Here is a 27423-nt window from a genome sequence, read left to right as displayed (position 1 = left end):
AGACAAATTCACACCTCAATCATTTTATACAATTCATTTTAAAAGCCATATGATTTTACTTTCCTTTAGTTCTTTAGCCTTTGGATTGAGATAGGGTGGGGGTGTGAGAAAAAAGAAGAGAGAGGGAGAAGCAGGAAGGGTGAGGGCCAGGAAAATTTGAGCCAGTTTCTTCCTTGTTACACAACAAAGCTAAAAAAGAGCAGAATATCACTCAACTCTTTGGTGCTGAGCCACATCAAATCACCCACAATTGTCCACTTTTCCTTGTCTTAAGAGCTGGTGTTTCTTTGTTTCATTAAAATATTAATAGCCCTTGGTTTCCTTTTAACCATTTGCTCGGCAGTATTAATCATATAGAGCCTGATAAAACATGGACAGACTATAAATTATAATTAAGTAGATAAAGAAGCACTGGTTCATTTTACCCAATTTCGTCTACTCCAATTTCTTCACAACTTGGGGCCACCCAAATGCGAATGCTCAGAATTTCTGGTAGACCAACCACATTTAAGAGGGTCTTTGCAGAAAAGCTGTCTCACAATGTCTGATCAAGGTTGTCCAAAGTTTCAAGCAAAAAACCTATTCTAGCTCTTTGTGAAGGCGTGAAAGACTGAATTTGGAAACGATAAATTGCTTTGCTTTTGAGCTATGGCCCTCCTTGTATGCCCATTAGACTTGATATCATATATGCTGGCTGATGCAATCCCCTGAGTTTTAAGATTAAAATCCCTCTAATGACCACATCCTGATTCCTTGTGACTGGAAATCCCAGGGAGTGAAAGCACACAAAACACATTCTCAACTGTTGTGTTTACATTTTCCAGTGAGCGGAATATCACTGCCACAGGAAGTTTTTCTGGCAATTGTTGCAATGCAATGCACAGCACCAGGTGAGATGTTCATCTCACTTCATTATCTGGGTTATTGACCCATCTGGAAGGGCTCCTGATCTTATGTTGCCATTTTCTCTAACTCTAACTTTTCTCTATGAAGAGACTCAGAGCATGGTCTCCGAACTTTGCCACTGTGAACTCTGTGACTCACAAATGCGAATAACAAGATGGGTTCTTGAACATATGAAGGTAGAATGGAATTATTGTAGGTCAGCTTTTTCTAGCTTGTGGGAGTTCAATAATGGCTTATTTAGCAATAGCAGCAATAGCAAAATTACACTCCAAGTCCCCCAAATAAGTTTATGAAAAAAAAAAACTATGCAGAAAATGGGGTTTCTATAAACAAAGGGGATGGGGAATATTGGTCAAATTCCAAAGATGTATTTCTGCACTGAATATGTGCCAAAGAGGACTCTGTTCTCAAACTCTGGAATCTCGTAACAAACATGATTTGGGGGACTTTCTCACCCACCTCAGACAAGTTTAATACCCTTCTTCCAGTTTTTCAGGGGTTTTATTTCTCAAAGGACGCCCCGCGATTATTCTTTCATTTGTTTTTGATGGTTGGTGGTTACTAGCCTCTGACCACACCTACCGTCCAAATAAAAGCTCAGAATAAATATGTTGTGTGTCTGATGAGTGAGAAAAAGGAAGTCAAAGGAACAACCAGGACAAAGAGAGAGGAAACAGCAGCTTTGGAGAGAGAGATGCCTTGCCAGGTGTTGGAATGCATTCTGGATTAAGACCTGCTGGTCTCTCTGGAAATTTGCAGGAATCTTGAATAACAGGGTTTTTTGTTTTTTTTATTTTGAAGCAAAGGTCAAGCAACCTGTGTTTCTCAGACCGATTTAGATTTTTGTTGGACTTTTTTTTAAAAAAAACATTGACATTCAGAACTTGGGAATGAATGGTCAGTTCCTATTGGTCTGTTTCAGTGGTGAGATTCAAATATGTGAACAACCGGTTCTCTGTATAGATGCCGTTTCTGGAAGTCCATTCTGGGCCTGGGCAACAAAAAATTATCTACCGGTTCTGCTGAACTGGTGCGAACTGGCTGAATCCCACCACTGGTCTGTTGGATGGGCAATAGTTGAGAAGAAGATGGGAACAAGGATGAGATTTCCTGAAAAAGGTGGCCTTCACCTGCACTTAAAACTTGCCTTGCTAATGTTCTTTAGAGTAGGGGGACAGTCTTTGATGTACCAAATATGGACAGTATATATTTAAGGGAATTCTATGCCCCATGGGTAGAAATGATTGGCTTTGGACTCACATAAATCTCAAGGATGTTCTGGGCTACTCATCCACCCCCCTTTCTTGGGTACATCTTAGACCTCCCCAAACATTTGTCAGCATGCTTCTCAAAAACTAATCAAAGAAAGATGGGCAAAATAGACCAGACTGGCTTGGATTTTATTTTATTTTTTTTTTTGATGCCAGGAATGGGATGATTTGATTATATGTCCAAGATGGTTTGTTCATTTAGGAAGGTAGTTTGGAACAGTAAGTGGTCCTGGATATTTCAGAGATGGAGTATATAAGCCAATTTGTGTTCCAGATTAATACCTGTCCATAACTTGCAAACACTGTAAGAATACAGGTAGTCCTAAATTTACAGTTATTGGTTAAGTCAGGGGTCTTCAAAACTTGGCAACTTTAAGACTTGTAGACTTCAACTCCCAGAATTTCTCACCCAGCCCTGTTGGTCATAAGTCACTTTTTTCAGGGCTATTGTAACTTTGAATGATCACTTAACCCAGGGGTCTTTAAAATTAGAGGAAGTAAAACTGGACTTCTCATTGAAAATTCTAAATATGAAGCCAAAGCTTAAATATTTGGGACATGTGGGTAAAGAAAAGTCACTGGAGAAAGAATCTGATGCTTGGCAAAAATAGAAGCCATCACAAAAACAGGCCAGTGGAAGACAAAGTGGGTAGGTGCTACTACTGAGGACAGATATGAGCTTACAAGAGCCCAAAATAATAGTCCTGGTGAAAAAGATGTTACTGGATGATTGAACAACAAGCAATTCCATCGTCTCTTGTCTAGCCTGTTATCCCTCTCAGCAGTTAGTCAGCATCCTTATTAGGCAGTTTATCTGCAAACTTCACTTGTATCCTAAGCCCACTGAACTGTCCAGTTTTCCTTAATTGCATGTTCTTGAATTACAACCTGGATGATATAGGATCTAGAGCAATGGTTCTCAACCTTTTCTTCACCACGGATGCCCTTTAAATACCTTTTATGCCCACGGTCCATGGCCATGGACCCCCAAGATTTAACTCAAGATTTAAATCATAACATTTCTTCAAGTCTCCACGTACTCCACATTGTGTACTCCTAGAGGCCCGCAGACCACAGGTTGAGGACACAGGTTGAGAACCACTGACTTAGAGAAGAGAGGTTGTTACTACAACCTCAAGTGAATTTTTAGCTGTTGTCCAATGATTCAGACTCTGAATGTCAGCTTCAACTTGGTCAAATAGAAAGGACATATATATACAGTACCAGAAAATAACTCCACTTTCCAACAATTCAAAAGAGGCATTTTGTTCTCTTGCAATTTTTCATAGGACAATCAGTGCTGCAGTTTAGGATAAGGATTTATTATTATTTTTTTTAGTAAAAAAGAAGGCAGACACTTAACATGGGGCCAGATTTTTTTTAATTCGCTCTCATAAGGAATCCACCACAAGCTTTATAATGTTATGCATTTTTTTTTCTTACTTATAAAAATAAGCAGAGAAAATAACTTGCATCTTTTCCCCATTGCTGCAATAACTTTTAAATAATCTTTATAAGAACACCGGTGGTTATTTTCTTTTTTTTCTTTCTAAAAAAAAAAATTTAGTTGCAATTTAATAAATAAATAATGACATATACCAGATATGCTCACTGTTTATTCCAGCATTTGGCCAAAAAAGGAAAAAAAATTAAATTATAAATACATACTTTATATATATATGTATCTGTATAGAAATGGCACGAAATATCTAAAGTGCGAAAAAAATCACAATTAAATCATGCAATTTTTCTTTATTATTTTTTTTAAGATAAGCCAGCCCTCAATTTCAAGTGGGATTCACCAATATTATAAGGCCAGATGTTTTTAAGAAGGGGTGCACTTTGATCTAGTATCACACTGAGTCGCACTCACTCTATTGCATGGACTGATAGCACACAGAGTTCTGTTATTCATCTACCTTAAGCTTATAAAAATTGCTTAGAGCTATACCAGTTACCTATTTTAGGCTTTTGACAGATATTAAATGGAGAGTATGCAAGCTCCTCTTCCATTCAAAGCAGGAATTCGGTTTCCTCGTCGTAGTGGGATGAGGAAGAGGAGGAGAGAGGGTCTGCTTTTTCTTTAATAGCATGCAAAATGTTTCATATTTGGCTAGAATCTGAAATGCTCCTTTCAAATGCTCAAATACAAAATGGGCTGTTTTGAACATTTCTGAATACTCCTCCAAAATGCAGGAAAAGATCTGTTTTGAACCCTGAAGCCATTCACTTAGGATTCAGAACGGTCTGAATCGGAACATTTTGCACGCTCTTTTTAAAAAGTTGTCTCTCCCTTCCTTTACAGTTTTTCCTTCCCCAATCAAAACCTTGTTCCTTACAAGTGGCTAGTTCTGTTCATGCACGTCACTTTCATGGCATGAAGAGGGGATATAATCAAGAAAAAGGGGAAGAGGAGAAAGGGAAGGCAGGAGTCCTTGGAGCAAGGATAGAGAATCTGTTCCTCTCCATGTTTTTTTAGATGTTAGGCACACCACATACAGGTCTTCAGATCCAGCCCAGCATGGTTGGAGATGGAACTCAATAGAATCAGGAGGGCTGTATTTTGCTATGCTCTTGCTTTAAATCACAAGCTATAAACTCCCACAATCCCTTGCCACATTTTGATGAGATGTTGACGTCTACAACATCTTGAGAGCTCTCCTTTGTCTAAGGAGGTTGAGATGGGGATGTATTTTGCTTTCCTTAAGACAATTTTATGGATTAGCCACAAGGCCAATCAACTTGGCCATTTTAGGGATATGCAGTTGTTTCATGAACAAGCTTGGGTCTGGTCTTCCCACCCGTGGGAAGAAGTCAAAAGGAGCAAGATGATGGGTAGGGCTTTTCACTGAGATGCCACATCCACTATCCAACCTTTTTTTGACCCCTTTGTTGCTACAGTGACCATTATTATATGCACACTTTTTTTTCTTCAAGGAAAATCCATTCTATAACAAAATTAAATATCAATTTCAGTGCAGTTAAAATTACTCTGTGAATCAACCTATGGGATTTAAGGAATTGCTATACTTGTCGATGTAAAGCAAGATCCTCTAATGCAGGGGTCTCTAAAGTTGGCAACTTTAAGAATTGTGGACTTCAACTCCCAGAATTCCTCAGCCAGCATGGCAGCCGAATTCCACAAGTCTTGACGTTGCCAAGTTTGGAGACCCCTGCTCAAATGTGATATAATCTATTCGCCAAATAGATTTTCCTTCTCCCATACACATTCTCTCCCCCGCCCCGTCTAGAATTCCAACATGCCATTAATATTCAAGCAATGTACTGTGGAATATCAATGCTCCACACTCACAAATCAAGAAACACGCTTCGTTCCCCAATCAACCTTCATTTTAAAGCATTGTTGAAAAGACACATTCCTGAAACAAACAAAGGAATCAAATTTTACCTGAAAAGCGTTAAGTTTCTATTCCACAGCATCACACCTAGACTGAGCTTGACTGCATAATATGGAGTATAAAAATCTTGCTACTGGCAATTCTTCCCTTCTTCCTTTGCTGCTTATAATTCTATAACCACATTTTTCTTGGGCTACATGCATTTAAATGAAGACAGCAAAGGCTGAAGTACTGCCTCGGGTGAGAAATGTATTTTTAGCAGCAAGGTAATGCTTAAAGGCGTCGTGGTAAACATTCTATTGCTTTTTAAATAGTTTTCCATGAGAAGCATATTTTCAGTATATTCATTGTGACTATTCGCTTCTCTACAGTAAGGTAATGGTCACCTGTAGTTGCCACTTCCCTTACTGGAGAGGTTTGCAGGAGTGTCCACAGAGAGGGCAGCAAAAGAAAAAGACAGAGATGGATGCACCATCTGAAGCCACTATCTTGATCTTTTTTGACCCTTTTCCTCTGGTGGATGACCTTGCCAATTTGGAATGTACATGGATCAAGTCTCTATTGAACCTGACTGCAGTCCAAAAGATTTCTCATTAGAAGATGAACTTCACACACGATGGATAAGATTTATTCCGATTTGGAAAGTGCAATAGGTAAAGTGCCTGTTTAAATCCTTCCAGCAAGGTTTTGAAGCCAGTGCATTAGGAAAGCTAATTTTTCAAGAAAGCAGCAAAGCCTTGACTTGAACAACCCCCTTTTAAATTCAAGCTGCTCCAGAAATACCTCTTTTCAACCTGGAGAATCAGAGAAATGCCCAGTGGAATATATCGTTCTTATAAATGATTTGCAAATAGAAACCTACTGGATCAGAAAGCGTTGAGAACCTACTGTTCTTCCTGACGTGCTTCGCTTTCTAGATGCACCCTCAGCTTCCCAACAGATGAGATATATTCCAGGAATAATTTCTCCAAAATTAATTTCAGCACCCAGCATAGTCAAGCATATTGGCCAGAGTCCTACAAAATCTTCCAATAAAATTTGCCTACGTTCCCTGCAGTAACCTCATGCTGAAGCATTGTGAAAAATACAAGGTGGCAGGGCCCCGGCAGCTTCAAAAAAATGTGGGTCTGTTGCCTGCCAAAACTTGCATGAAAAGAGAAGAGATATCTCAGGAGAATCCATCAAGCCTACTTTGCTAACCTCTCCTCTTAAACTATAAGCTGACCCTGAGTTTTGCGATTCATCTGAAAGGCTGCTTCAGTGGGACATTAACTTTGACATTTCAAAGGTCGCAAATCAATGGATTCACAACAGACTAAGTTAGCTGAATTTGTGATTTAACAACCAGCCTGACCATGAATATGGAGGGGACCTGAGTTGAACTACTTAGTCTTGTTCCAACCCAGTTCATTGAGAGTTAAGGCAAGCCCTCGCTAAATTGTTAAGCTACGAGTAGGCACGTCATGTATAGTTCAGTTTTCTGAAGTTATTTTTTTTTGAAACAGTGCCCAAGAAATGTAGGCAGGAGTTTAATGTAGGCAGGGATTATGATATGGCATCTGACAATGACCGAAGTAATTTTCTTGTCCAACCCTTTCTCTTGATTCAGGTGGCATTCCTAAGCTAAATAATTTAACAGTATAGTGCCCTTTAGAACTGAGTCACTTTTGTACTGATGCTTTTCAACAGAGGTGTGGTTCTCCTAAAAGTTAAGTTGTCCAGAAATCTGCAAAGTTATCAAATGGAACCAGGAATTGCAAAGCTGTGTGATACCATTTGAAAAAGAAGAATTTCCTTGGAATTTTTGCTCAGTACACAATTTGTTCAGGTTCTATCACAGAGTAAGGCTCAAAGCTCTATTCTTAAGACAGTGGTCACCAGATTCCTTAAAGTGACCCAGGAAAGTAATGGTATCTTAGATGGTTTCATCAGCTCTTTTAGAGACCATGCAAGAGGTATAAGCATCCCCAAAAATACAGACACGTCTTAAGCCCTTCTGTCCACTACCATGCAAGGGTCCTCTAGTGAAGACCTTCCACTTCAAACTGTAAGAGGCTACTCTTAAAAGAAAAGAACTGCCCTTCTATCCAAATAACATAAGACTTTCTTCTAGCAAAATAGTATGTCCACTGAGATATAACCAAACCTATCCCTACACATACTACTTTCTCATGCAAAGACTTTTGTTTTGGGCATGCCACATTCCATCATAAGATTCTCTACTTACAGCCTCAAGAAGTGCAGTGCAAGACAATTTCACCACCATCGGTGACAACTCGGATTAGGACTGGACAGTCTTCTCCCATCCAGTGTACTTATGATGTGTTGGATTATGTCTACAATCACTCTATAGCAAGCATGTTGCTGGAAAGTGATGAGAGCCATAGCTCAACACATCAGGGGACAGCAGGTAAATCATAATTTTTAATGCCACCCATGGCAATTCTATGGCTAAGCTCTTGCCATATGTTAAAATGGAAAGTGGGAAATGGAATTGTCCACAGGAAGTGAAACTCTCGCAATGCAAAGACAGCAGCACATTTCATACAAGTTGTTGGTGTTTCAAAGTTCCAGAAGAACAACTTGGACATCATTTCATCTTACCCCACCTGCTTACACCCTCTGGACTTTGCATAGGAAAAAAAAAAGATAAGTATCTAATCTTTGGCAAAGTGCCTTTTTTTCTGAGGAAGACCTGAAGGGGCGGCGGATCTAGTTGTTACAAAAGCTCAAGACTTAGCTCTTTGTCGGCTCAGTCCTCAGGCCAGCGAAAATATTGTTTCTTCACTTAATTGGAAAGGCTGGGACAACATTCCAAGCGATCCAAGATGAACTGCTCATTTGTTATAGGAGCCTCTTCTACTGTCAGAATGCGAAGAGGTCAACATTGATTAAAAATAGTCATCTCAGGAACTCTCAGAAGTGAGAAAATTAAACCTTGGAGCACTGAGATTCAGAGTCTAGATAGGATCCTGATATTTGCCTATGAACCAGTACCATTCATATCAACGAGACCTACAGAATACACATTTTTTCTTTCTTCTCGCTCTTGTTTTAGACTCCCCATTTTTGTCTTCCCGTTAGGATAAGCAGAGCTATATCTACACTGACTGACTGTCAAAGTCACTTGAGCTACAGTACAAGAAAAGTTTGGTGTTTGCTGAAGTGCTCTTATGATCACTTTCAAGAAAGCTTATATTCATTTGATCTGTTGGGGCAGATCAATGGATCCACCATTCCACGATGAAATGGAGCTTTTATACAGTCCTAACCAGAATTCTATTTTTACACAGTTTGTCTGAAGGGTGGGATGGGACCTGGGGATGAGAAGTAAAGATTCTATAGCTGATGACCAGGGACCAATCTATACTTCCATAGAAAACATGGAAAACCAATTATTTCTGACTGTACCACTTCAGAATATGTTATGATTAATGGCAGAGGAGAAGAAATAGACGTCAACTATTTTTTCCCATTTAAAGGAGGTCCTCATGAAATATTTTAGACTGTTGAAAGAACTATTTAAGCAGGAGTACATTTGCAGTATTAAGCTTTAAATAGGCAGTTTTCCCCACCTCAATCTTTTAAGTGGTACAGTCCCAGGAAAACTACGCCAGGTCCTTTTTGTTTGTTTGTTTGAATGTATAGATTGGCTCAATGTCCTTAGAAGTCAGTTACAGTAATTTCTGGTGTATTGTGAATGCAAAAGAAAAAAAAGAGCAATTTCTTAGTTTGGTACAACTGGGATTCTCTACTCATTCAGTGGCACATTACGCACTTTCTGAAGAATCACTCTTCATGTGGGTTGGTGAGGGTCCCTCCCCCCGGAGATTCCTCAAATAGATTTTTAACTTTTGAGGCTCGGGGATGCGTCTCCGATTGAAGTCTGCTCTCGGATGGATCTGGGCGCAATGATCTGTCTGCAGGAGATGGAAGAGGCTGGCCATGTTTGGTCCAATTTTGGCCATCAAACTGTCTTTAATGGTCCCGACTGTTTCTTCCCCACACTCCAGCAAACTTCTGACAAGTTTGCTGTAATACCTGCATAAAGACAACATTAGTTAGTACTCCATAAAATCGTCCCAGGCTCAACAGAGTCCATAGAATTCAGGACCGTTCAGAAGACAGTATGCATGATGTCTGTGGAGATTCTCAATCTTCCAGGTCATGGTTGTCCCAGAGGTGCTTTTTCAAAAAGGCAACTGGACTTTTTTTTTTCCCTTTGAAGAAAAAGATCTGAAGAAGCTTCTTGACTGAGAAGCGAAACATTTCAAAGGGGAAAAAAACCCAAGAAAGGCCAATATTGGGACAATGTTCAGGACCAGCACTCGTTATGCCAGGTCAGTAGCTTAATATTTAGAGATGGAGATGAAGGTGGTTGTGTGGCTTAAGAACTGCTTGAGTTCTGACTGAATGGTGGAGAATGGAAGGATTTCTGCAGGATGATTGCAAGGAACATAAATCCTTCCATTCTCCACCATTCAGTCAGAACTTCAGAAGCTGCTTGAATGAGAAGCGAAATATATCTTCAAGCAAAGCAAGAAAGCCCAGTTGCCTTTGGAAGGAAAGCTTCTCTGGGTCTTCTCTTGGGACCTCCACATTTGTCCATTAAAAAGCACAAATAAATCACATCAAACTGCCCTCTTTGCTGGCAACGTATCAGTCAGGTCCATTAGCCAGGTCTCAGCGTCTCCTGAGGTAATCAATAACATCACTCTTTCAGCCATCTTGCCCTGAAAGCAGCTGGGCTGCCCCTTCTGTGACAAGCTGAGGCCCTTTTCCAGGGGTCTTCAAACTTGGCCCTTTGATGACTTGTGGACTTCAACGCCCAGAATTCCTCAGCCAGGCACACGTGCCTGCCCTTTTCCCACCCAGCAACTGCCTGAAGTCACATCAGAGTGACAGAGCAACACAAGGGAGGCTAATCTTGTGCAGTGTTCCCCTAGGTTTGCCTCAGAGGCCTTGGGAAGCCAGCTCCTCCAAGGATCCAGACGCTGGCGTCTTAAAAATCTGAAATATTTTTTCCAGCCCCATAATAACCGCTCCAGACATGCAAGTCATATTTTCATTTACAGAGAGGAAATTTGCGCAAGCATGGGCTAAGAACCTGTTCGAGTGCCGCACATGTCAATTTTCGAAGGCGGATGAGAAAAGGGAAGAGTGGCGGGTTTAAATCCCATTAGATTCTCATCCACTGGGCTGTTTCACGTAGGGGCTAGCAAAAGAAGCACCAGAGGCCTTTATATTAAATTGATCAAGTCAAGAATGCTCCCTCTGTCATTTTAACCCAAGGCCTGTCCGCTGGAGGTGGAGGAAACAAAAGACTTCCAGATTTTACTCATCTGGAGTCAATTAACTTGAAATGGCGTGGCATTTAAGAGATTGGGCTAAAGCTTAGGAAATTGCTTGGCCTCAGCCACAAAATCTTCAATTCCTCTGAAGTATAGAGGAAATGCAGGAGACCCAGTGTGTTGTAATCGTTAACGGTGGACCTACACTTCAAATCCATTCTTGGCCAGGGAAGCACACGGAGTGCCATGGGGATAAAATGGAATTGAAATCTTGGAGAAAAGGAGATCTAAATTTAGATCACAACCGTAGGCAAATTCTCTGCGCGCTCAAGAGGGCTAAACAAATATGAAAGTTATGAAACGCTGATAATAATTTACACCGTTTTCTTCTTCTCTCTCATCCTGGGAAATGTGGAAGACAAGAAAAGAGGAGGGCAACATGGGAAGCGGGACTCAGTTACGGTGGCTATGGGGGGCAATACCAAGTCTAGACAGATTTTTACAGCTAGTCCTCAACAAGTCCACAATTGAGCCCAACATTTCTGCTGCTGAGACATTTGTTAAGTGAGTTTTGCCCCAGTTTATGACCTTTCTTGCTATAGTCATTAAATGAGTCATTGCAGTTGATAAGTTAGTAACATGGTTGTTAAGGGAATCCCCATTGACTTTGCTTGTCAGTAGGTCACAAAAGGGGATCACGTGACCCCGGGACACTGCGACTGTCATAAATATGAGTCAGTTGTCAAGCATCTGAATTTTGATGTGTCCATGGAGATGCTGCCACAGTTTGTAAGTGTGAAAACTGGTCACAAGTCACTTTTGCAGTGCTGTTGTGATTTTGAATAGTGACTTAATGAATGGTTGTAATTTGAGGACTGGATCTGCGAAGAGTCAAGTCTGACATAACAGCAGATAATCAGTATGTGTCTATGGCAGGGATCTTCAAACTTGGCCCTTTTATGACTTGTGGACTTCAACTCCCAATTCCATGCTTTTTTTGGGGGGGGGGGCTTAGATATGTGCTAAATTATCCCAAAAGTTCACATTTGTGTAGATTTTTAAAGGCTGGGTTGTGATAAGCTAAATAACTCTAAATAAAGGCTTAAAAGATCATCTTGGAAAGGAACTCTAAAACTAACTACCTCTAAAGCAGGGGTAGGCCACCTTGGCTCTTTTATGACTCGTGGACTTCAGCTCCCAGAATTCCTGAGCCAGCACGGGTCAGCTTGGAAACCTCTCCCTTTCCCCTCAGGGTGGGAATTCTGGGAGTTGAAGTCCACAAGTCATAAAAGGGCCAAGTTTGAAGACCCCTGTTTTAAACATTGTTTGTAACCTCTGAACCGCTGAAAGCTATGTATGGATGACAGTGAAATATAAATGGAAAGAATGAATGAATGAACAAACCAATAGCCCACCCTTCACCATGGAAAATTACGGAAGGCCTTTGCCATTCACTCTCTCTTGGCTCAATTTACCTCACAGGGTTGGTGTTTGGAGGATAAAAAACAGGAAATTCCCACATGGAGCCTTCAGCTCTTGGAGGAGAGGAAGGATATTCTATTAAGCAAACTAAGAAAGAAACAGCAAATATTCTTGCTATAAAAATAGTGCTATGCCCTAAAATAGGCTTCATGCACTTTTAAAAATAGAATAAAACTCTTTAGCTCTCTACCCAAATTGAAAGAGAGAACATAGAACACAGAGAACATGGGAATCATAGGGTTGAAGATCTTCTAGTCCAAAACCCTGCTCAAGGCAGGAGACATTATAACATCCCGGTCAAATGGCTGTCCAGTCTATTTTTGAAAACCTCCAATGAAGTCTCCAGGAGACCAGCTATTCAAGGGGTAGGCAACCTTGGCTCTTTTATGACTCGTGGACTTCAGCTCCCAGAATTCTTGAGCCAGCATGGCTCAGCTTGGAAACCTCTCCCTTTCCCCTCAGCATGGCTGGCTCAGGAATTCTGGGAGTTGAAGTCCACGAGTCATAAAAGAGCCAAGTTTGCCTACCCCTGAGCTATTCCATTAACTGTTCTCACTATCATAAAAAATTCTTCTTACTTCTAGGTTGGCTCTCTCTTTAATAAGCTTCCACCCATTACTTCTTGTCTGGTCCTCTGGTGTTTTGGAGAATAGGTCAATCCCTTCTGCTCTTTGACATCTCCTCAAGTACTGGTAGACCGTTATCCTGTCCCTCTCTCCAATCCTCCTGTATGATAGGTTAAATGTACCTAGCTCCCTCAACTGTTCATCATACAATAAATGGCAATAAAGCTGAAAATCCTTGTCCATAAGTGGGATTCAGTTCTTCTCCATCAATAGTTATGAATTGTTCACTTTCAGTTTCACCCTCTCTAAATGCTGTCAGCTCCAACACTTTTCCCGACGGAGACATGAAGGGACGTGGAGAATCCAGAATCTGATTTTTTTCCTTCCCTCAGGGATGAATGGTTGCTTCGCTGCAGATTTTACTCAGTTCAAATTTCCTGAATAGTCTGACCTCATACAGAAGACCATTTCCTATATTATCTAGCGTACGCTTCTTTATGGGAACCTGGCTGCTCATCCTGGCTGTAGGATTTAAATTCAGAAAAAGTCACCATCCAGACCAAGTGTGAAGATTATCTTTTTTTAAAAAAATCTGTCTTGAGAATGGCAGTATTTTAGGATAAATGTCAATATTCAAAGCTTGCTTCCTGTATCACAAATGTCTCCTCAGGCTAAACCACAGGAAGATGTGCTGACTTTTTAATGACTTCCTGCTCGACTCTATCACCAACTTAGCCATTCTTAGTATCTTTGGAAGGGGTGCGGGAAGTGTCAACTTACTTACTAGGAAATCCTGTTGGGTTTATTTCTAGCTGCAGTATTAGCCTTTTATTTCAGTCACTCAAAAATAAATAAATAAAATAAATAACAACAACAAAACCCCACCACATTTTAAGAACACGCTGTGAATGTGTGGCCCATTCTTTCAATAATGTTTTCAGGAAAACTAGAATGTGTCCAGTGCTCGTGTTTTGTTTTGTGGCACACAGCAGTCACAATATTTTAATCGGCCACTCATACGGGGTCATAAAAGTCATGTCTGCAATCATGTGGCTGAGGCCTTGCTTCTTTTTCGCAGGCAGTGCACACTCCTGCCGTCCTCTTAACCTTCCCTTCCCTACTACTCATTCAGCCAGCCCAAAGCTGTCTTAGTCGCCTACCCCTCTGGTAAGTCAGGACCGACAAACCAAGATTTACCAGCCAATGGAGCTGCTATACATTGCCTGGAGGTGCTTTCTCTGGGGGTTCACACTGCAGCCTTTTTCAATTTGGCTGAGATTAAACCCAGGCCTAAATTTCATCTCCTCCTTCTGGGAGGAGGGGGCTCCGTGGTATCCGAAGCAGAGCATCCAGATTCAGTAACAGCTTTGTTCCATACAATATTTAACCTTGGGAACTCTAAAGCTTCCTCCTTCCGTTATGTATTCAAGACGGAGAGTGAATAATATTTATAGGTTACTTATATGTAAGGGTGTAGGGCTATACATATGTTGTATATAGTATGTTTTAAATGTGTTATGTGTATACACTTTGAGAGGAAGCAACTAAATTTCATTTTTAATGTATCCCATTGTGTCCACAGGGAAAAAATGACAATAAAGGTTATCTATCTATCTATCTATCTATCTATCTATCTATCTATCTATCTATCTATCTATCTATCTATCTATCTATCTACCTACCTACCTACCTACCACTCAGCTCTCTTTGTTTCTTTCTAAGGTTACAATTTAAAGGGAGACACAGAGAGATACAACTCTCTTGTTCTATGATGCTCTGAGAATCCCCAAGTAATTCTCTGAGGATGTAGGTTGATGTGAAGAGCTGTAATCTTGAGGTACAATGAACCCCCAACTTGCTACACTCTGCACACAATGCTTAAATCCCGCTAATAGCACCTGTGGCTATCTTCATAGCTCCCCATGGATTCATTGAGTGAAAGAGGAATAGCACTTGGCAAATACACAGAGCTGTCTTCTCTTTGACCACCAAGTGACAAGAGAATCAGGAAAAGCAGGATATATATTTAAATACACTAGAACAGGAGTGGGGAACCTTGGCTCTTTTATGACTGGTGGACTTCAACTCCCAGAATTCCCGAGCCAGCCACGCTGAGGGGAAAGGGAGAGGTTTCAAAGCTGAGCCATGCTGGCTGAGGAATTCTGGGAGTTGAAGTCCACGAGTCATGAAGGGGCCAAAGTTTCCCTCATGCTGGCTCAGGAATTCTGGGAGTTGAAGTCCACAAGTCATAAAAGAGCCAAGGTTCCCCACCCCTGCACTAGAATAAACAAACCCAGACTATATTAACTTGTAGAGATGCCCTGCCTCTCGTCAAGGAACCAGTTTGCTCTAATGGTTTTGGCCCCAAGCTAGAAAAGGGGAGTTCAAGTCCTGCCTTAGTCATGAAAGCCAGCTGGGTGATTTTGGGCCAGTCCTCTCTCTCAGCCCAACCCAACCAGGTTTGCTGATGTGGGGGAAGTAGGAAGATGACGTTATGTTGGATATGTTTGCCACTTTGAGTTATTTGTAAAAACAATAAAGGCGGGATACAAACAAACCAAAAGTAGAATCTTGTTGACCAAGGACTTGAATATCCCTTGGTCAAAGTCCAGCCTGGGTCATTTAAAGAAGTATCAGACCTACCTGTTTGAGAATTGGTTTGGGAGTTGGACCACTTCTGTGATGGCTTCTGGGTTCATTTTTGCAATGCCACAGATGCCCAGCTTGCTATAACATTCTTCCTGCACTTCCGAAATCATACGCTGGAATGTGGAACACCGGCGAATGGCTAGGAACACCTTGGATGTGATGCCGTTGGCAATGCATTTCAGACTCTCCTTTACAAAGGCCTTCCCCTGCCACAAGGAGGACAGGAACATGTAAGGAACTAGGTTAAAACCCATGGGACAGCAACTGAGCACTGGTGATGCCACCTAGTTTGGGCAATGAAACATCTACAGGAAAACAATCAAGTTCAGAGAGCATCAAGGACCTCTTGCATCAATTTTTTTGCCATGAGTTCCAAACTCCCACTATTATTCCTCAGAGTTGTCCCTGAATTGTTCCTAAAGACAACTGGAAAATAGTTGGACCTCAGGAAAATTTACTGCTTCTAAGAGTTGTTCAACAATGGAGAAGACAGAATCGGGAGCTTCCCCTTTTGCTGAAAAGTGATGATCAGTCGGGAATGCCTGCAGGCAGGAATCTTAATCGTGATTCCCAAAGACCCTTTCAAGGCTTATATTCTATATACTCTATTTAGAGTGAGAGTGCATAAAACTGATTAAATTATAAAAGCACACCAGGCTTACAATAATACGAGGCCATCTTCACGTTGTATTTATAAAATATATCATCCCTTTTTTATTATATTAATAATAAACCCAAAGCAGAAGTCAGTGATGGATTTGTAATGGAGAAAGCTTGATTTAGGCATACTGTTGTCACAAGGACCTATCGGTGCAAGGAACTTTCTGTGGGTAGGAAGCATCAAGCAACAGAACGAACTCATCTAGACTTCTTTTATATATATATGATGCTTCCCAGATGAATGAAGGCAAATATACATGTCCCAGGATCATGTTGCAGGATCCAATCTGAGTTGGTCACCAGGACAAGAGATTTAGTCTTTCAAGCTTTGGGATTCGTACTGGAGCCCATCTTCCAAAACTTGTCTATGTGTGCACGCACGCACGCACACGCGCGCGCGCGCACACACACACACACACACACACACGTTGACTGAAGATGGGCTCCAGTATGAGTCCAAAAGCTCAGAATATTAAATTTAGACTTACAACAACCACACTTCCAAGCTGGCAAGACACTGACAGAAGTATGAGAATTCAATGGATCTGGAAGACACCAGGTTTGGGAAAGCTAGTTTAGGAGCTGTCAAATGCAAGGGGCCAATTTTGCCTTTCCCAGTAGCTTCACCATTTGCAAGTCTATTTCTCTGTGTCAGAGGTAGGCAGACAAGGAGACTTCCTCAAATAAAGAACCTCTAGATAGTTTGCTGAAGTTCAGCAAGATTTGATAATAGGAGCACAACAGAAACTCTGAGCTCACTTTCAACGATTTATGAAAGACCAACCATTATTTCATTTTCTATTTTCATTGTTCCTCATTTCCAAAATAGGCATATTTGGATAGGCTGGATTCCCTTCAGCTAGAAGCCAGAGTTTATTAATCATGATGGTTAACCAAAATCAGATAAGCTCTGCTTAACAAAATGCAGGAAAGTAACAGTAGCAAATACGTTTGCTACAGCTATTACTCAAACAGGGAACGAAGAAAAGGTGGTTTCAAGTCAAGCTGTACCAAATATCTCATGTCTGTTTTAGTATCAGAAAGTCCTATGTTGAGGAATGACAATTCTTCTGAAGGCTGGTGTGTTAATGTAATATTTTTCATTGACATCAATTGTTTGCAGCCTCCCATACCTCATGTCACAAGGGAAGGAACTTCAGATCAGTTCCAAAATCAGGAGCAGTCAGGGACCCTGCAGAGGGAGGGAGAAGAGGGGTGTGCACCACAAACACCCCTCCCTTTGCCATCTCACAACCCTAAAACAAGCTGAACCCCCCCCCCAACAAATTCTGAAGACTGAGAATGAAGGAGAAAAATGAAAGCCCCCTTTGAGATATTTCAGCAGAATGGAATGGACATTGCTGAAATTCTCCATGCTTCCTAATGACATTCAAGAGCTTCTTCCAAACTTGAGCTGCCGGAAGAATCTAAGGAGTGTCTAGATTAGTCAAAAGGAATGCAATAAAGAGTGATAGTTTGGAAGTCTTTCTTCATTGCAATGTCCAGCCTGCTTCTCAACAAAAGGCTGTTATTCCCACAGCCAACGATCAGTGGCCCAGTTTTCCAATAGCAGAGCAAACATGTACGTGTGGCAATAAGGAAGTTGAAAACAGCTCCCAGGACTTTTATAGTGCTGCAAGTTCTACAAGGGACATCACATCAGTGTACATTCTCCCTCTGCTAGGTTTCTAGGGAGTTTATGTGAACCATCTTCTCCAGGATTAAGATCAATAGGAACATTTTGTACTGCTGCAATGCTATTAAGGAAGAACAGTTTATAGAATATGAAATAGAATAGAATGGAATAATGAATAGAATAGAATAGAATAGAATAGAATGCAGAATAGGAATAGAATAGAATAGAATGCAGAATAGAATACAATGCAGAATAGGAATAGAATAGAATAGAATAGAATGCAGAATAGAATGCAGAATAGGAATAGAATAGAATGCAGAATAGAATAGAATGCACAATAGGAATAGAATAGAATATAGAATAGAATGCAGAATAGGAATAGAATAGAATGCAGAATAGAATAGAATGCACAATAGGAATAGAATAGGATATAGAATAGAATGCAGAATAGGAATAGAATAGAATAGAATAACTATTGTCACTTTGAATGTACACTAATCGGCATACATTAAAATGAAATTTCATTGCATACAGCTCTCAAAGGATCACCACCTCCAATATACACTACATAAATATGACAAAAAGAATTTTTTTTTGCATATACCCACATATATTCTATGACACAGAAAAACAACACAGTTGGGTTTGGATGTATACATGTACATGATGAGAAAAAAGAATCTTGCGAGTTTATCAGACGGATGGCATAAGGAACAAAACTGTTACAGAATCTGGTAGTCCTGCTGGAAATACTTTGACACCCCCTCCCAGAGGGGAGCAACAGAAACAGATGAGCCCACAACCTCCATAGATAAGACTATTCTATCACTGTACAGTTCTTATCAGAAATAGTTTATGACCATGTTCTCTGTAACTTCCTTCCATGGATAAGGGATGATTCAAAGTCATTCTGAATACTATTAACCCATGGGTCTTCAAACTTGGCCCTTTTATGATTTGTGGACTTCAACTCCTGTGCCTGGCTGAGGAATTCTGGGAGTTGAAGTCCACAAGTCATAAAAGAGCCAAGTTTGAAGACCCCTGCACTAACCTAACAATCTTGCTTGGAGACCTTGGGTTGCCTGACCTATAACCAAAGAGGTTTTCGCATCTGACCAAGCCACAAGGAGATAAGGATCTGTTTCACCCCACATAACCATTAATGTGCATTCCTAAACCCTTCTGTCAGCCCCATTTGCTGCAGCTATCAAAACCAACTAAAAGGGAAAGACAGCTAAAAAGTGAATTATTCTTGGGTGTGAAAATGGTCCCACATTAATAAATATTGCTTCATTCCCCCCCCCAAGATCTTACTGTAGAAAGAGAAATATTGTCAGATGACTTAATATAGCCCTTAAAATAACATCTTCCACTCTGAATTTTGATCACACAGCCCTCAGATATATTAACTAGAGGTCTGCAAAACATCCAGAGCTGCTTTAACACCAGAATCAGCTGTTCTAACTATGGAAATGTCCGTCCCAAAGGTGCTTTTTCAAAAGGCAACTTGAAGACCCAAGAAGTTTCTTCAGCTCTGAATGGATGGTGGAGAGTTGAAGGATCTAATGAAGAAGCTTCTTCAGCTCTGAATGGATGGTGGGGAGTGGAAGGATCTAATGAAGAAGCTTCTTCAGCTCTGAATGGATGGTGGGGAGTGGAAGGATCTAATGAAGAACCTTCTTCAGCCCTGACTAGATGGTGGGGAGTGGAAGGATCTAGTGAAAAAGCTTCTTGGATAAGAAGCAAAATGTCTTCAAAGGAAAACAAGAAAGTCCAGTTGCCTTTTGAAAAAACGTCTTTGGGACAACCATGACCTGGATGACTGAGGATCTCCGTAGACATGGAAGTGTCTGTTTTGAATGGCTCAGACATGGTTTAGCAAAGTTCTTGTGATTGCTTTATCACTCTCACGAGTTTAAACCAAGTAAAAAAATCATATTTTGTGTCTCTATTACTTGACCCTTTTCTTAGGTCAACATTTCCATTCAAGCAAACCTCTAGAACGGGGGTCAAACTGCCGTCCCGCGGGTCAGTTGCATCATGAAGAGGCTGTGCCCACCCAATGCAAAAAAAAAGTCGTGATACATCACAACACGTCACGTGACGCGGTGAGTTTGACACCCATGCTCTAGAATATCTAGTATCATGTGGAAATGGCAATATTTCCGTTTCCTTTCCTGTTTTTCAAGATTTTGATGCTACTGGCTGTCTGTGAGGAATACAGTAATAAGGTATCAAGTTTTGATTGTTTCAACAGGTTGTTTGGATTACCAACAAAACAAAATAAATAAAGCCAACACGGGATGCAATAATGTCATATAAAACCCGTTTTAACTTTAAAAAAAAATACAATCCCAAAAAACCTGGACAAGTATGGATAAAATAACACCCTATAGATAATATGCACTTAATTCTTTACTTTTTCTCCAAAGCATAGGGTGTACATTAGGTGTTAGGATGCTAAGCTTCATTGGTGTTGAATATCATCTACAAAATACTTTTGAGTTTTCCCTAATTTGGGGGAAAATTGATTTCAATGGTTTTCTATGTCGGTTGGGTAAGCATCAAGTGAAAAGGAAAGGGATTTTTAGGACAGCCACTTTGCTGTAGTGTGTAAAAGCACTGGGCTAGAAATGGGAGGGCAGAGTTTTAATCCTGCTTTGGGCCTGAAGCCAACCGGGTGACTTCAGGCCAGTTGTTCTATCTCAACCCTGGGGGGCTTTTACATTTGATTTTATATATTCTTTTCAACTTATTCCTGATAAGAGTGTTGCGCATTTCTGAAATTACTCACTTATCCCTGTTAGAGAATGAATTTCGCCCAATTTCCAAGTTAGTCCTGGCTCCAATGGCTTTTATTCTAATGGCTAGAACTGCAGCAAAAAGGAGAAAGTGATGTATTTGAAACTGTGAATGAGTCACGTATCTCAAACTTATTTTTGAGTTGGTTTCCCATTTTTTGGAGTCTTGCAAAGATGTAGCTCTTTTAAATATGAAAGTCCTTTCATTTCTCAACCCCCCTCCCCCCGGGTGTCAAATTTCATTTTCAGAATAAAAGTCAAGATGAAAAATAAAGAGTCGAATAGGTGATGGGTATGAAATTAATTTAAGGGCTCCCATCCTTTTCAAATGTTGAGAAGGTTTGAAAGAAAGGGGCACTAAAATCCAGTTATCTCTATGTCAACCATACCATGTGGGCTCCCAACATTTGAATTCTAGATATAGCAATAGCCATAGCAACTTCTCAGTCACAGATGTGTAGACCTGCAGCCAAACTCAAAATCTTTTACAGATAGTCCTCAACCTACCCACCATTTGTTTAATGATCAAAGTTATGAAAAAAGTGACTTTTAAACAGTTCCTGCACTTAGAAAGAATACAGAGAAGAGCAACAAAGATGATTAGGGGACTGGAGGCTAAAACATATAAGGAACGGTTGCTGGAATTGGGCATGTCTAGTTTAACGAAGAGAAGGACGAGGGGGGACATGATAGCAGTGTTCCAGTATCTCAGGGGCTGCCCCAAAGAAGAGGGAGTCAAGCTGTTCTCCAAGGCGCCTGAAGGCAGGACAAGAAGCAACAGATGGAAACTGATCAAGGAGAGAAGCAACCTAGAACTAAGGAGAAACTTCCTGACAGAACAATTAACCAATGGAACAACCTGCCTCCAGAAGCGGTGAATGCTCCAACACTGGAAGTTTTTAAGAAGAGACTGGACAGTCATTTGTCCGAAATGGTGTAGGGTTTCCTGCCTGAGCAGGGGGTTGGACTCGATGACCTCCAAGGTCCCTTCCAACTTTATTATTATTATTATTACTATTATTATTATTATTACCATCTCAGAATCCCAGCAATCACATGATCAAAATTCATGTATTTACATTGGTTGGAAAGTCATCCTTTGTGACCTTCCTAGCTAGCTTCCAAGAAGCAAAATCAATGAGGACAGATGGTTCCACTTAACAACCGAATGTTTCACTTAACCACAATCACACAGCTAAAAAGATTGTAAAATTGGGCGTGACTGACCGGACAACTGTTTCACATAGCAGTGGACATTTTGGCTTGGTCCCAATGCTGGTTGTAAGTTGAGGACCGTATATACATTACGTAGGATTTTACTCATTTGCTGCTGCTCCTCAGATTTTTTTTTTTCCACATCTAAATCTTTCCGGTCGTAAGAGGAAATGCTAGGAATGAAGTTTAAGGTCTTTTGCATACAAAAGAGCTGCCCTATTTTATATGCAATTGAATTTCATACATTCAGGAGCTGAAGCTCTTTCCTGGCCTTGCTGCACATAAAGATATTCAAATCTGTACCATACCTGAGTGTCAAATTTAGCAGCACTGTAGAGGAAAGATTTGCAGATGTCATACATGCCGCCGGTGTCACACGTAGAGTTTTCCAGACAGGCAAAAGCCCCACATCCCACTTGGAGGGCACTATTCAGGCATCGAACCACATCCGCTGCAAAGAGAAGGGTGGGCAAGAAACAGAAAACAACTTAGCCCGAGCTTCTATCACACTTGGTTCAACCACAGCAGCTTTGAGGTCAGATGGAAATTGGTTATCTGCCACATTTGCTGAGTCACGTTTTACTTCCAGATAGCTCTCCTCGACACATCACCCTTAGTAAGGGATTCATTGCATTTTTAGTCACAATACTCAACTTTCAGGGTCTCAGCGAGTCCAGCTGCTGCCCTGGAAGATTTTGTTTCAAGAAAAAATGGTCTCCTACTACCGTAGAAATTGGGAGTAGTTCTGACAATCAACCATGCTCTAAGACCACAAGGGAGAGGCACTTTCTGACACTACTGCTGCATGGCCGTCCATGAACAATGTTCCTCTCCTCCTATTACAATACTAGTTTCTCATATATCTGAAGCCTGTGGGGGTGGGGCAAATTCATTTCCAAAAGTTTGATGAAGAAAATGCCTTCATTCTCCATCCATCAGGACCCAACTTTGATGCATCAGAAGATAGACATTCTGGGCAGAAACCAAGCCCAGGTGAGCATCAGAACTGCATGTTATCCTCCAAATCAAACAGCTACTGTATTTTGGAATCTACCAAACTGGTGCAATTCTATCAGACCATAACCAACCTGCTGTACAGCATCTCAATACACCTACCCACTTAGAGAGTTGATATTTAGTTGAGATATTTTTATATTACTTCTCCGAAGGAAATATTTATCTCAAGGCTCTTTACAAATTCAGTGCAATTAGATTCAGGGCAATTTGACCATAACGCAAGTAATTTCAAACATAATTCAGAATCCCAGCAAGCTATAAAAGCCGCATCAAATATATATGAATCATTGAAATATCTGCTTAACGCAATTACTTCAAAGGAAGAAAAGGGCCAAGATGGATGGGAAATTATGGGAATTCTAGTCTAATAAATCTGAAATCCTCAAGCTATAGTTGACCGAGGCAAGCTAGAAAGATATTTTCCTATGGGGTTCCATAGTCACCAACCAAAATGGCTTTATTGTCTATGTTGGCTAACCATAAGATAATAAACATGCCACCTCTTTAGTAATGTTGGCCAATTTTATGAAGGGGCACTCTTGAAAATGCCCACACTGGATTGTGAACATGAAATGGGAACATAGCAGAGGCAAAGTAACTTTACTTTTGTTGTTTGATTGATAACAATCCAACATATGACCTCAGGTCTCCCCTCTCCCCCCCCCTATGCAAAGATTCTTATGAATTGAAGTTACTATCCTGTATGGATTGTGGAATCAACATTTTTTATAGTTCTGCTCCATTATTCCAAAGGACACTCTATGAAGGCCGTCTATGAGCATGTGTGTCCTTATCTTTTGGACCCAATTAGAAGAAATACATTAGAAAACCATCACCAAAGATGACTTCAGGAAGTCCATAAAAGTGAAGTACAGATGGAAGATTTTGTATAAACACAATGCAATGTCATGGTTAAAATGTTGCACTAGGCCAGGAGTCTCCACACTTGGCCCTTTTATGACTTGTGGACTTCAACTCCCAGAATTCCTCAGCCAAGTACCGGTGCCTGGCTGAGAAATTCTAGGAGTTGAAGTCCACAAGTCATAAAAGGGCCAAGTTTGAAGACCCCTGTACTAGGCCCATGGAGACCCTGATTTAAGGCTTTTCTTGGTCACAAAGCTCAGTGAATGGACTTCAGGCAACCAAGATCTTTCAGTCCACGTTGAAGGGATGTTGTAAAATTGAGGAAGGCGAAAAGATCAGGAACATCACGCCTTGAGCCAGAGCTAGGATATACAGCATTTTGTAAGATATTTCATTAAAAAAAATCCACATTATGGCAAATGAACATTAAGTAAATTTACAATCTGAAGTTAATATGGCACCGAACAAGTGACCTATGATCATTGCAGCACCCCCAAGGTCACACGATCCAAATTCAAATTCAAAATTCAAACCAATATGCATGTATGATGGTTGCAGCCTACTGGAGTCATGTGATCACCATTTGTGACCATCCTAGCCAGCTTCTGAGAAGCGGAGTCGAAGGGGGAAGCTAGACTCTCTTAATGACTTTGTGATGCACGTAACTGCAGTGATTTGCTTAACAACCTTGGTAAAAAAAAAGGTCAAAAATCAGGTGTGACTCACTTAACCACCTTGCTTTGCAGTGGAAATTCGGGTTCCAATGGTCATAAGCTGAGGACTATATGTAAAAAAATATTTTCTTCCCGCAGTTTTGCTAAACCGAAAGTAATATTTCCTTTTATTTCCCCCCCCCCTCCAAGCTGAATTTGTACTTAGCTACATGCCACCTTTAAACCATATGCTTTATTTTCTACCCGATCGTGTTGTAGGCATCAGGAACATACTGAAGTTTATGTTTATTTTTAAAGAAATGCTTTACTAAGGTACGTTGCAGGAGACCAAGGAATTTTTGGGGACAAGAACAGTAATTTTCAAAAAAATAATAATAATTAACCTTTGCTTGCATTCTAGTACCTTGTAAGTGGAGTCTTTAAAGCAGAGGCATTCTCTTCCAATGCTATTAGATGTGCCAAGTGGGGAAAAAAAAAATCAAATCAGTAGGTACCCTGTGCATCTGCTTTCTCTTATGTTTCCATGGATTCAACTTAGAACTTTGCAATCTGCAGGTTTAATAAGCATTAGGGCTCCCATTGTTTTAGACACCCTGGAAGAACTGAGACCCTAGGTTTCTATAGTAACCAAGTACAAAAGGAAATTGAGCAAATACTCCAGCATCAATGCTGCAGAGCCCTGCAGATCTGAAATAAAAACCATTCCCCCGGGGAAATGTCAGATTAGGGGAGTGTAGTTGCCTTGATTGAAAATGAAAATGCAAGCGATACCTTGCCATACTGGAAGCCGGAGATCCTCCCAGTATAAGTCTTTTGTTAAAAAAAAAAAAACTCTTTGAGGGCAGTAGGATTATATGCCCATATGGAAAACTCAAGCTATGTATGTTGGGCTGTGCAATGAAAAAAAAAAAATGTGCTGAAATGGCTCCGAAAAGAAAAGTGAAAAGTTAGACGCCTCCTGGAACCGGCATCCATGCTCCTACTTAAGCATGGATGCCCCTTCCTTCCTTCCTTCCTTCCTTCCTTCCTTCCTTCCTTCCTTCCTTCCTTCCTTCCTTCCTTCCTTCCTTCCTTCCTTCCTTCCCACCTAGGATAATTTCCATTTTTTTCCTTCCTTCCTTCCTTCCTTCCTTCCTTCTTTCCTTCCTTCCTTCCTTCCTTCCCACCTAGGATAATTTCCATTTTTTCCTTCCTTCCTTCCTTCCTTCCTTCCTTCCTTCCTTCCTTCCTTCCTTCCTTCCTTCCTTCCTTCCTTCTTTTTAAGGGCATGTTTTCCCGACCTGGTATTTTCTGTCTTTGGAGAAGCCAACTAATAGAATATTGGGGTTTTTAAAAATTAATTTGCAAATAAGGAGTGGCGGAGACCTGCTTCGGTTTAACTTCTGCAAAGGGCAGGGCTTAAGAGGGCACGGCCATTAGGATAAGGTGCAGAGAATCCTACTCCAAAGGATCCGGGATCTCGAGTCAGCCTGTCGCTCGCGAAGGATGGCATTCTCAGGAGGATGGCGCGATAAGGCTGGCTTTTGCGCGTCCTTCCCCCGAGAAGCCCAGACTCCAAGGGATCGCTTGCCCGCACCCTCTCGTGCCCCGAGCAGCCAAGCCAGCGAGCAGAGAGACCCAGCTCATCCCCCGGGAAACTTTTCCTGCGCAAACTCCCGCTTGCACCCGGCGTCTTGGATTTCAGAGAGGGCACTTGCGCAGGAGAACTCCCCCCCCCCCCAGCGCTGGTGGCGGAGCCCACTCGGCTTCCCCTCTGTTTCTCCCCCCCCCTCCCCGCTCAAACGGCAAAAGGACCTGGAGAAGTTACCTGAGTTTTGGGTTGCCAGCCTGACCTTCCTGGGGCTGACCGAGGAGTCATTCTGCTCGAGTTCATAGGATGCAGAAGCAGCAACCGCCAGCAGCAGGAGAAGCGTGGGCTTTTGGCGCATTCTCTTAAGTTTCCGCCAAGTTCGTGCGGCGTGCTCTCTCTTTCTCTCTCTCTCTTTCTCTCTCTCTCTCTTTCTCTCTGCCCACTTCTTCGGCTTGAGCAAAGACACGGATCTGGCTGTTGGAGGAAAAAGAGAGAAAGAGGAGGAGGAGAACAACTCGCCAAATCAGCTCAACTGAAAGAGAGCCCCCCCTCCCCTTCTTTCGCCTTCGATTCTGGCTCCTACTCGCTGCAGGTGATCAACCTGGAGCTTTTATAGCTTCTCTTATCTCCCCCCCCCACTCCTAAAAGCCCTTCCCCGACCAGGGACCAATCGGGGGACGCGGTGGGCGGCCAATGAGAAGCCATGCTCATTCAAGCACAGGACGCCTGGAAAGTTCATAGGAAGAATATTTTCCAACCTATTAAAAAGGATCTCCAAGCGGAATCTAAAAACCGCACAGATCCGCGGACGCAGGGACACCCGCGTGTTCCTTTTCCTTAGTGGTCAAGAGAAGGTGAGAGCTGAGGGAATGGGGTTCCACGCGGTAATCTGCGCCGGTGGAGACTCCCCGCCTGAGTTCTGAATAAATGTGGATTTGCTCCGACGCATCAGAAAACGGCGAGGAAAGGTGGATTCTTTTGTAAAGCGCATTTGTGTTCTGAATACATGAAAACGGTAGAGGTTTAATAGGTGCTCCCTCCGTACTGTGATGAAACTGGGCAATAAAAGCAGTCGCATTAACAGGCACAGATGAAGGCAGCACATTATCAGTCTTTAGGATCAGTGTTACTATGCAATTCCATACATTCCCCACAAGTTATGTGTATATGTATGTACATGTACATGTGTGTTTGTGTATATATGTGTGTGTATGTATATGTAATAAAGTTAGAAGGGATCTTGGAGGTCATCTAGTCCAACCCCCTGCTCAGGCAGGAAACCCTATATCCTTTTGGACAAATGGCTGTCCAGTCTCTTCTTAAAACCTTCCAGTGTTGGAGCATTCACCGCTTCTGGAGGCAAGTTGTTTCACTGGTTAATTGTTCCGACTGTCAGGAAGTTTCTCCTTAGTTCTAGGTTGCTTCTCTCCTTGATTAGTTTCCATCCGTTGCTTCTTGTCCT

At 41.4% G+C, this 27423-nt stretch overlaps 1 protein-coding gene across 1 annotated transcript; it reads right to left on the bottom strand.

Moving 5' to 3' along the window:
- Positions 1-3541: 3541 nt before the first annotated feature.
- On the bottom strand, positions 3542-26531 carry STC1 (stanniocalcin 1). The gene is made up of 4 exons (XM_039354205.1): positions 26199-26531; positions 22145-22287; positions 15519-15730; positions 3542-9577 (listed from the first exon to the last, which is right to left on the bottom strand). Exons 1-4 carry the CDS (start codon positions 26317-26319, stop codon positions 9307-9309), a joined length of 747 nt encoding a protein of 248 aa, XP_039210139.1. The 5' UTR covers positions 26320-26531; the 3' UTR covers positions 3542-9306.
- Positions 26532-27423: the final 892 nt, after the last annotated feature.

The sequence above is a fragment of the Crotalus tigris genome, unplaced genomic scaffold (genome assembly GCF_016545835.1).
Source record: "Crotalus tigris isolate CLP2741 ecotype Arizona unplaced genomic scaffold, ASM1654583v1 scf7180000018549.3470463, whole genome shotgun sequence".
Classification (NCBI taxonomy): Eukaryota; Metazoa; Chordata; class Lepidosauria; order Squamata; family Viperidae; genus Crotalus; species Crotalus tigris.
This window is presented reverse-complemented; position numbering and strand designations above follow the sequence as displayed.